The sequence below is a fragment of the Mus pahari genome, chromosome 23 (assembly GCF_900095145.1).
Source record: "Mus pahari chromosome 23, PAHARI_EIJ_v1.1, whole genome shotgun sequence".
Taxonomy (NCBI): domain Eukaryota; kingdom Metazoa; phylum Chordata; class Mammalia; order Rodentia; family Muridae; genus Mus; species Mus pahari.
In genome coordinates, this window is record NC_034612.1 from 1,316,174 (window position 1) to 1,327,547 (window position 11,374).

The 11,374-nt window shown below is 50.7% G+C and overlaps 1 protein-coding gene across 1 annotated transcript in view; it reads left to right on the forward strand.

Annotated features, from left to right (window-relative positions):
* The window catches only part of Mn1 (MN1 proto-oncogene, transcriptional regulator), a 40,749-nt gene extending 36,556 nt beyond the window's left edge, over window positions 1-4,193 (forward strand). Inside the window, exon 2 of the mRNA XM_021186827.2 lies at window positions 1,927-4,193. Coding sequence (XP_021042486.1) covers window positions 1,927-2,102 — 176 coding nt within the window. The 3' untranslated portion in view covers window positions 2,103-4,193. The remainder of the gene's footprint in view (window positions 1-1,926) is intronic.
* Window positions 4,194-11,374: the final 7,181 nt, after the last annotated feature.

Consider the following 11,374-nt stretch of genomic DNA (forward strand, 5'->3'; position numbering starts at 1 on the left):
AGTCCTGTAACCCAGTCCTGTAACCTAGTCCTGTAACCTAGTCCTGAAACCTCAGTTTCTTGGCTGAGAGGAGTGAAGGACTCAGGTGGTGGGTAGAACACCTGACAAAGATTTAGGAAATGAGGGATTTCACAGGCTTCTTTCTGGGCGGCTCCCTTCTGATCTTCTCAATGTCATGCCAAGCAGCCCTACCTGGGACCTCTCTATACAAGGCCATCACAGGGCCCCGGGGGTTGGGGGTGGGGAGCGGTCGAGCTGTCACAGAATAGTGGAAATGCCGCTTCTGAGCCACCCCAGGCCATCGCAGGGTGGTGCGGCCTAGTGTCACTTGGGAGGATCGGGCCCCAGATAAGTGCTTCTTGACTGAATGAGTGAGGGCAGATTCCATTGCTCTTCCCACGTTGCAGGTCCGGATGTCCTAGAGTGGGGCCCTAAGTCACGGAGGCTTGCGTGGCCCAGGAGACGGAGCTTAGCACTCAAGAGATTTTTTTTTTTTTTTTTTTAACTCTGCACATTAGGGCTATGCTCTTCATCCTAGGTCCTGGGTGGGGTGGGTGGGCAGCTTGCGCCATATGGATGAGGGTGAGCGGGTCACAGAGTTCAGTATCTGGGTGTGCACCCTTAATCTGAGTTGGGCCCCCACCTAAATGTCATCCTTCCGCCCGTCTACGGAATTCACCATTAATCCGTATTCAAACCTCGCTCTCTGAGCCTTCCTGGCCGAAGGGAAGCCTCGGGTAGGGCACGTGAGCCTCTGGAAAAGGAGATTGGGGAAACTGTCCTTCAGACATTCAGACAGAGTAGGGCAGGACCCCATGTGCTCAGAAAGTTCCCAATCACTACCTCAAGCAGAGGAGAAGGGCCTTGGCCTAACTCCTACTAACAAGGTAGTGGCTGTTCAATGCCTGGTCCTTGGGGGCCATATCTTCCCAGAGACAGCCGTGACCTGGGGTGGTTCTGGTTCTGTGTCACCCAGCCGAGTGAGATCCCATGAACCACCTCAACCGCTGCCCTTTCCATAGCGATGGCGGCTATAGTCTGGGAGCTGAACCCTGTCTGCTACTTAGAGCACTTCGAGACACTGAGGCCCCTGAGGCCCGCGTGTCTGGATCATCCATTTTCAGAGAACTCGATTTACTATTCCTTTGTAGGGCTAGAACCGGGGTCTCTCTTAGAGCTGTGTGTCTCCAGGCAAGCTTCTTTACCTCTCTGGGCCACAGATGCCTTGTCTGTGAAGTGCAGGACTGAGAGGGTGAAAGAAATTAATAGGTACCCCAGAGGCTCCTTCCAAGTCTTCTAACCCCACCCCTGCGCCCTAAGGAGGGACAGAAGCCTCTGCATGAAAAAGCTACAGAGATGTGGCCACAGCGAAGTCTGGCCTCTGAGTCACTTGTCCCCACTGACCCCCCTCCTCCATTCTGTCAGCCATGTCCCCGAGGCAGGCCATTCTCCTCTCTGGACCTCAGTTTTCTTAACTGTATAAAGTGAGGTGACCACTCTTAGCTCCTGGGGTGTGATAGGCAGTCTGTCTACTTAAGGAAGTTACAAGCGCATAGTAGGCCCACAGCAGGTGTCTTTCCAAAGGAGTAGACACACTTCGCTTCTTCAGAGTCTCTATAAAGCCCTGTGTGCCCTCCGGTATGCTTTTCAGAGGGGCTTCTCGCTCTCCTGGTGTCTAGTCTTAGTCCACCAGAGATGGACAAACTATGATGTCATCCCATCATCCCCTGCTTCCCAGAGGGTGACAGACCTGGATGCAGTGTGGTGTACTGTGGTTGTGCTTTTCTTACATCATCACAGCCCAAGCTTCTGAGGCCCTCTCTAGCCCTGGGAGAAGGCCAGATGCCACCTCTCACACACACCCCACCATCGTCACCCCTGCACGATCTTCCAGTGGCCACTAACGTGTGTCTCCTTTCTCCACAGCCCATGACCACCCCACCAACAAGGCCTCGGCCACCCAGCCCGGCAGCCACCTGCAGTGCCTGACTGTCCACTGCACAGATGGTGATCCCAAGGCCCGCACCTCCGTACCTACCTGGCGGTCTCTGCACTCCGACATCTCCAACCGATTCGGGACATTTGTGGCCGCCCTGACTTGAGCCCACGGGGGCTGACCTAACCACCACGAGGGCCTCCGTGGCTGAGCAGACTCTTTACTTTTTTTTTTTTTTTTTGGTCTAGGTTGGTACTTGCTTAGTGGCACTCAGAATGGAAAGGGTTCATTGAAAGGGGCCGGGGAAGGTGATCAAAGGAACCTCAAAAAAGTTACCTTAAAGAAACCGTGTGTGCCACACCGTGGCACACCTGTGTCATCCTCCGCAGCAAACGCTGTGCTGGCAGGCGCAAGCCTTTTTCCTGCTAGAGAAATCCCATTTCCCATACTCGGCGTGTATTCTAGAAGGCTCTTGCTTTGTTTAAGCCCGGACAGGGGTACCTGGAACCCCTCCCCCCCTTTTAAAAATCTTTTCCCTCCCTCTTTTTCTGTTTGTTCATCCCTATGGAGATCTTGGAAGATCGTGTCCTGGAGCATTCGCCGGGTGGATGCAGCAGGGTCATGGCAGTGTCGACGGGTGACACGGAGCAGCTCGAGGCGCTGTCGGGCACAGGGGGTTTTCTCTGCTCCCTGGGAACTTGCAGAGAGATCTTTTCCTCATTGTCACTAAGCTTCCATTCCCCTCTCTGGGAGCTGCCCCTCTGGTCCCTTCTGGGTTGTGAGCTGGATCCTGGGGTCCTGAGCACTCTCTCCTTCACTGAAGCCACCATTGCGCCCTCTGCCTTCTCTATGGCCTTGTGATCCTCAAAGGGCACAAGGGAGGGTCCGTCAGTTGTCCAAGGGACTTCCTGGCCCTGTTCTCCCAGATGGCAGCAAGAGCGCCTCCAGCCTCCCAGCATAGCACGCCCTAAGCGATGCCATCCCTGGGAGGAAGGGCTGAGGCAGCACAGATCCTGGAGGGGAGGAGAAGTAAATTGGTGATGCCTGTCCCTGGGCCTCCCAGGTTCCCTTGGTGGGATGTCTCCTGCCCTTCTGATTTGGTTTCATTCTGATTTAAAAGCAGAGCCCTGCCCAGTGTGCCCCCCCCCCCGGAGAGATGCTTCCGCCTAAGTGGAGGGGAGCAGAGATTGCTGAGGTGATGTGGACAACAGCTGTGTGGCCCACTGCTATGCTGTGGGGCCCTGCATCCCTGGGAGGGTCAGTCAGGCCAGAGCCAGCTTGTCTTTTGTTGTTAGTGTGTCTCCTCAATTACTCCTTTCTGAGCCCCACCCTAACTTGACAGACACCCTTCCCTTTCTTAGCAAGAGGCCCGAAGGTTTGGCTCTCTCCAGGTACCGGTATTGTTGGTGTCAAGGGACTCTCAACTGTGGGAGCCCCTTGCCAAAAGCTGGCTATCTCCCTCAAGTCCTCTCCTTCTCCTCGTGGCTAAGGTCTGAGCCCCCAGGATCTGCACTTGTCGCCTGGGCGTTGTGATGGGGCTCAGAGGGCAGACACAGGTGGCATGGGCTGGTGGAGCAGGAAGGGCCCTCTGTTCTGTGCCCACAGCAGTGAAGGGACGGCTTCCCCCCTCCATGGGCCACAGGAGCATCCTCCAGGCTCCAGTCTCAGAGTTGGTGACGTCTAGCTGTCTGAGAGTGCCAGCCTTTCAGTCCCCAAACAAGAATGACAGTTTTCAGTGCTTAAGGCTGGGGATGAGTGTGCTGTCAGCGAACTTCCCAGTATCAACTCACCTGTAAGTCCAGTGTTCTCTGTTCTCACTCCCCACGACCCTGGGGTGGAGCAGCTTTTAAAATAGCCTTAAGCAAAAGGACATCATCCTGTCATTAAATTTGGTTTAGCGGGAAGAATAAAAGTAGAAGAAAACCACGCCCGAAGTGCAGGAGCCTGGGAACACTGTAATCAGTCCGCAGCCGACTCCAGTAGAGAGAAGGAAATCGCTATTGCACATGTATAATATGAACCCTTAATCCTGCGGTGCGGTGCGCGAGCCTGTAAGCTTTTTTTTGACTCTTAAAACCATTTCTGAATGCTTGGTTGGAAGACAGTGACTGACAATAGCTCATGAAACTGAGTGGTATTTTTCTTTCTTTTTTAAAAAAATATGTAAAGTTGAGTCTTCCGTATTCACGCATACTGTATATACGTGTATATGTTTTGCTGAGCAGCTTAAATAACAATAAATACAACGTTAACGGTGTCTGGGGCACGTTTATGGATGGGGCTTATTTCTTTCCATAGGATTCTTCCTTTGTACATATGTGTTATGTGTGGTGTGCCTGCGTGTACACATGCATGTTCACATGTATGTTCACATATGTGTGTAAATGGGCCTGTGTGTTTTTGTATGTTCACATGTGTATACACATGTGTGTTCACATGTGTACATGTGTTCACATGTGCCTGTGTGTTCACATGTGTGTGCATTTGTGTCTTCCTTTGTCACTCCCTATCACTTGTAGAGCCCTGCTCTCACCAGTTTGACTAGTCTGGCGGCTAGCCAGGTTGCTCTGAGGATGCTGCCTCATCTTCTGAGCACGGGAGTTACAGGTGGTCATCACACCTGACTCTAGTCCTTACCCTTGTGCAAGATGCATTGAATTCACTGAGCCGTGTTCCATTCCCCCATGGATCTTTTATGCTCCATGGAATGTTGGCGTAGAGACCCTGGAATCCACCCCTCATGTTCCAGGGATGCAGATACTATCTAACTTGAGGGTCTCCTCCCATCTTCTGTGTCCCAGAATTCCAGGTACAGCTCTGTGGTATGACTGAGACGCCCCTTCTCCCCTTCGCATCTTTAGTGACGTGTCCCCTATAGTGTGGGCCATGAAATGTGCCAGCAGAAACCCAGAAGGGCTTGTTGACGTGGGCTTCCTGGCTGGAGTCAGACCCTGACCTTGAACTCCACAGAGTCATGTGCCCGGACTTCTCTCCTAGCCTGCTAAGGTCCGCAGTGACACCGGATACTTCACGGGGATCTCAGAGGCCTGCTCCCCACCACATGTGACTCTACCGCCCCTCCCCCTCCCCCCACCTGTTTATTTTACCTCGCTGATCCCCAGATAGGCATGCCCTTCCATGCAGCTCTCCCAGGGGGCAAAGAATGCTGTTTCCCACAATGCCTTGGGCCTCACCTGGTTCTCCCTGAGCCCCACTCTCCTCCATGGTACAGTGCACCCAGAGCACTCACTACTGGCCCCACAAAGCTGGTCTGTGGGCACAGAGCCAGATGCAGGGTGAGGGGCAGATGGGAGACCCGAACCCCCTTACAAAGGACACCAGGAAATCAGTGTTGTATTTCTCCTGCTGTGACCAGGTGACTATCCAATACCCACAAGACAGAGATGGTGTCTGCCCCAGACCAATGTTGTCTCCTTGAGTTTCCATGGCCACTTGTGCCAGATGGGACCAAGGGTTCAGATTACAAAGCTGCACTGAGTCCTGTTACAACAGACGCCATGGCTTCCCGTCCATAATTTATCCTGGTCTAGGTAGGGAACATGGGGAGTAAACTGAGAGTAGTTTAAAGTGGTGAGTCAAGCCACAGTACTGGTATAAGCGTCTTCCTCTAGTCAGGCATGTCCAGATAGGGTTTTGAAGGATGAGTAGGAGTTCATCCTACTTTTCTCACCATATAAATTGACCTTGATGGTTCAGATTTTTGGGGGGTGTGTGTGTGTGATGTCATCTTTATCAAGATCATAGTGTCTTTGCTTGAGTAGTTCAAGGACAGACCCTCTATCTTCAGTTTAAAGATCCTTTAACCTTTTAAAAGGCCCATTCCAGAGTGTCACTGTTTGACGATTATGGTCAGGACCTGGGGAGGGGCACAGATGTGGAGAGTTTTTGTGCCCAGCCTGAGTGGTCTTCTGGGAATCATTCTGCCAATGGCCTGGGAAGCACATCACCAGGGTGGGAACCCCAGACACAGGCAACCAAGAGAGGGGCTAGCTCTGGAGAGTGCCGGCTCAGGGACCTGGCTGCAGGCAGAAGTACCCCTCATAACCTGGCCTTCCCATTCCAGCAGGGGGGTCCCCAACCCACACTGCCTCAGACTGGCTCCCTCCTCCACCTCACCCTGACAGTCTGGGGGCAAGGGGCAGATGATGGCCAGGGGTCCTGCCCCACTCCAGTTGGGGCTTGGGGTGACCCTGCAGTAGCAGGGGAGAGAGATGCAGAGCCCAGGACGAGTAGGTGTGTCACAGCCCAGGGCCTGCCCTCTGTGCTTCTGTTTGCTTGTCTTCTGTGAGGGGAAGAGGATCTCTGGGTTCTGGGTAGTTCAACGTGACAACCTAGAGTCACCGGAGAAGAGGGAGGAGCAACTGAAAAATCACCTCCATTAGGTTGGTTTGGAGACAAGCCGGTGGGGCGTTTTCTGGATTGGCGATCGATGGGGGAGTGCCCAGACACTGTGGGTGGTGCCACCCTAGGCGGTGGGTCTTAGGTGCATACGTAAGCAAGCTGAGCAGGAGCCAATGAGAAAGCTGGGCACAAGCTGGTTCACAGCCTTCTTCATGGCTCCTCCTTTGAGTTCCTGTCCTGACTTCCTTCAAAGATGGTGTGGTGGTTAGGACGATTGTGGCTCCTATATTTGAATGCTTGGTCCTCAGTTGGTGGAACTGTCTGATGAGGATTAGGAGGTGTGGCCTTGTTGGAGGAGGTGTGTCGCTGGAGGTGGGCTTTGAGGCTTCAAAAGCCCAGTCACTCTGTCTCTCTCTCTCTCTCTCTCTCTCTCTCTCTCTCTCTCTCTCTTGCTTCTGTCTCCCTGTCTCTCTCTATCTCTCTGTTTCTCTGCCTGTCTCTGTCTCTCTGTCTCACTGTCTCTGACTGTCTCTGTCTCTCTTTCTGTGTCTGTCTCTCTCTTGTTCTCTGTCTCTCTGTCTGTCTCTGTCGCTCTGTCTCTGTCTCTGTCTCTCTCTGTCTCTGTCGCTCTGTCTCTGTGTCTGTCTCTCTGCCTTGCCCTCTGTCCTCTGCCAATGATTCAGATGAAAGCTCTCACTACTTCTCCAGTGCCTTTCCTGCCTGCTGCTATACTTCCTTCCATGGTGGTCATGGACACACCCTCTGGGACCATGAGCCCCCAAATTAAATGCTTTGTGAGTTATTGGTTATGGTGTTTTATTCCAGCAATAGAAAAGTAACTAAGACAGCGGGACTGTGATCTGGCTATGTAAGCCAAGCAAACCCTTTTCTCCTCCAAGTTGCTTTTGGTTAGACTGTTTTATCGTGGCAACAGAAGGGGACACAGACAAAAAGCTGACTGCCCTCTGGGACAGGAAATGCTCAGCCCGAGGCACCAGGACTCACAAGTTCCTGTCAGTCCCCGTTCTGTGCTGGGAGTGAGGCAGGAGTGTGCAGCATGGGGTGGGGGTGGGGGTGGGAAGCTGCTGCATGCCCATCCCGGTGTGGGCTCTGGGTGCTGAGACCTTCCTGTTCAAGCCAAGATCTTCTCTAAGTTTAAAATGTGCTTAGCTTTCAGGAGCAGAAAGGAAAAGGCCAGGAAAAGGAAAAGATATTAAGTATCTTGCTAACTAAAATTGAGGGTTTTTTTTTTTAACCAATAAAGTTGAAATAACCTAATAAAATAATTTCATCTTTTTTTCCCCCCTCAATTAAATTGTGGTAGGGTGGTTTCTTTCACTGTCGTGTCTGTCTGCTTCTACTGTGGTTATAACAACATAGTCAAACCTTTGAATTTTCTAAAGCAGAGAGGTTTGGAAGCTGGAAGCTCAAGATGGTTCAGCTGCATCTGCTGTCAAGGTGTGGACACTGCATAACAATGGTTGGGAAAGGAGGGTGGACAGGAGAGGGAAGTGGGGGTGGAGAGAGAAAGGGAGAGGGAGGGGAGGGAGGGGAAGGGGGATGGGAGAAGAGGAGGGAGAGAGTGGGAGGGGAGGGGGAAAGAGGATGGGAAGGGGAAGGACGATGGGAGAGGGGGAGGAGGAGGGAAGGTGAGAGTTGGGGAGGGAAGAGGGAAAGAAAGAGGGAGGAAAGGAGCAATGAGGAGGGAGAAGAAGAACAAGAGAGGGTAAAGGCTGAATTGGCTTCGCTGTGGGACTAACCCAGCCCCCGAAATCCATCTGTTCTTGGGACACCCAACACAGGCTGCAGAAAGAGAGAGTCCATTCCCTGGACGGACTTCCTTGGAACACCAAATGCCTCTAAAATTCTCACCTGTACACAGTGTCACTCATTAGAGAAGGAAACACCCCTTGTGGGGGTTGGATAAACCACAACCCGCACAGGCTCAGAACAGGCCCTGCCGCTGAGCTCATGGTCTCTGAGAGACAGTCCTCTTAGAGAAAATAGCTTGGTGGGCTCTCAGGATACTTGGCCTTCTCGATGGGCTCTGCTGAGCGTCCCTGGGCAAATCACCACCCCTCTCTGAACTTCACTTCCTTTAGCTCCATCCTTGGGGGAAGGTATGCTTCTCCAGTGCTCCTTAACTGCATGTGTTCTGCACTTAGTAGGTGTTCACTAAACAAGAAGCCTCCTGACTATCACACAGTGGGTTTTCACCCTGAATAGGGAAGGGTGGAGGATTGATGTGAGGTGTAGTTCCCTTTGCTTCCATTTGGGAGAGGGATTTTGCATCCCTACAGTCACCACCCCATTCCCCATCTATGAAATAGAGAGTACAAACATGGGGGTTCTTGATTTAATGGTGCGAGCGAGGATGGGGTGTACACAAGGAAGCAGGAGGCTGCCCCAGCATGCCTCAGGGTCCCATGGGGACCATGGAACAGAACTTCTTTCCTTGGAAGGATGGTAGGTACACAGAGGGTGCCTGGCACTACTTCTCCTTCTTAAAAGATTAGAAAAGGGACCTAAAGGGCAGACAGGAGCAACAATACCTAGCGAGGGGGTTTGCCGGGAGAACTCTGTGTTGGGACACCATGGCTGAGCCATAGAAGACCAGTCAGTGGCAGTGACCAGCCTTTGTCTGTCTCCACCCAGGACTGATCTGGCTAGGATGTGTTGGGGTAAGTACCAAATTCTATAGCTATAGCCCTGTGTGTCTCTCGGTCTGTTATCTCTTACTAAAAAGCTGGAAGTTCAATGCCAGGGGGTCACGCCCACAGGTCGTGGGCAAGGCTGGGGGTCACTGCAAAGTGCCAGGCTGGGTTTCCCTCTTTCTAAAAAGCCACTAAGGCAACCGTGGGGGCCCCACCTCATGATCCTGGGTAACCCCGTTTCCCCAGCAACACAGAGCCTAGGAAGGCCAGAGGTTCGGGACCAAGTCACGAGCAGGACTAGATAGGTCTGCAGCCGCAGTGGCCTCAGGAGCTGTCCTGAGAATCCCAGGCCAGTATTTTCTTGTTGAGAGAACATATGCCCTATGATATAAAACCAGCAGTTTTCTGGCTGTGAGAAGAACAGGCAGGGGCCCCAGGGCATTCACAGTGCCGCTCCTTGGAGAAATGATTCACCACCAAAGAACAGGGGCCCTTTAGCAACCACCCCTACATGCCCCAACGAATCTTTCTGTCCCTGTGGACAGCCCCGCTCTGGTCCCAGAGAGTCACATGCTGCGTGGCCTTTTGTGCCTGTCTGGGTTCATTCAGCATGACGAGTCCCTTGGAGCAAGCGGGGCAATATTTTCTCCTTGCACAGTTAAATGCTATTCCATTGCACAGCTATACCACAGTGTGTTTATCCATTTGTCTGTTCACAGAACTTGGAGCTGTTTTACCCTTCAGACCGTGATGAATTCTGTAACAACTATTTGTGTTTTCATCTTGGTATATGCTTCCAGTAAAGAATGTGCATATTACCCAATATATTTCTGATAAAGAGCTAACTTCTCTCTCTGTGGTACTGTGTCATCTGAGTCTTGGAAGGAGTTGTCTGATTATTATTTTGTATAGGCCAGGATGTTTTTGCACTCACAATCCTCCTGCCTCAACTCCTGAGAGCTGGGATAATAGGCATGGAATATATATATGCTTGGAATTGATTTTTGTTTTAAAATTTTTTATTATTGTTGTTTGTGAGTATGTTGTGTATGGAGATGTTGAGAGTGTTGTGATGACCATGTGATGTGTGCATGTGATATACATATGATATACATGTGATATACATATGACAGTCAGATGACAACTCTAAGGAGTCATTTCTCTCTTTCCACCTTTACATGTGATGTGCATGTGATGCACACATTTTATATATATATATATATATATATATATATATATATATATATATATGATTTACATGTGACAGTCAGAGGACAACTCTAAGGAGTCATTTCTCTCCGACCTTTACATGTGATGTACACGTGATGTTCATGTGATGTACATGTGATATGCATGTGACAGAGGAAAACTAAGGAGGTGTTTATCCCCTTCCACCTTTACAGATGATGTGCATGTGATGCACACATTATATACATGTGATGTACATGTGACAGTCAGAGGAAAACTCTAAGGAGGTGTTTATGTCATCCACCTTTACATGTGATGTACATGTGATATATACGTGATGTACACATGATGTACATGTGACAGTCAGATGAAAGCCCTAAGAAGTTGTTTCTCTCCTTCCACCTTTACATGGGTTCTGGAGATCAGTCAAGTTGTCCAGGCTCACATGGTAATAATCACCTTCACCCCGAGTCAGCTTATTAACTTTTGTTTGTTTGTTAACCCCAGTGGTGACCCTTGTCACATTTTAGATCTGAGTCTTAACTGGGCACATAGCTCCTCAGGAGAGCACATGCTTGGGTTCAATTCCAGCACTGAGAAGAAAAGCCAGAGTTAAAAACTGGGGTATGATTTACACAAAACACAGTACACAGATCCTAAGTGTGTAATTTGCTACCTTCACAAACACCTGTGTAGCCCAGACCTCCATGGGGATGAGCTCTCTAGAAAGTTCTTTCCCAACTAGCCCTGGATAGATCCCCTCCAACACTGTGGTTCCCATCAATGCGGAGCAGCTGAGTCTACTCTGGGACCTTTAATAGCATGGACATTGACAGGAACACCTAACTATGCCTTCTCCTCTGTATAATGCTTTAAGGTTGTTCTATCCACAATATTGCTCCCTTTTTATTGCTAAGTAGTATTTCACTGTATGGACATACCACAGTCTGTTTACCCAGTCACCTGTTGATTCATGTTTTCAATTTGTAGTTATCTGGGACAAATAATACTACTCTCGATAATAATAGTTACTGTTCTATTGCTGTGAAGAGACATGACGGCCAGGGCAGCTTATAAAAGAGAGCATTTAATTGGAGTCTTGCTTATAGTTTCAGAGGGTGACTGTCATGGTGGTGGGGAGCATGGCAGGAGGCAGGTAAACATGGTGCTGGAGCAGTATAACTGGGAGCCTAGATCAGATCCATGAGGAGGGAGGGAGGGAGAGGGAGGGAGG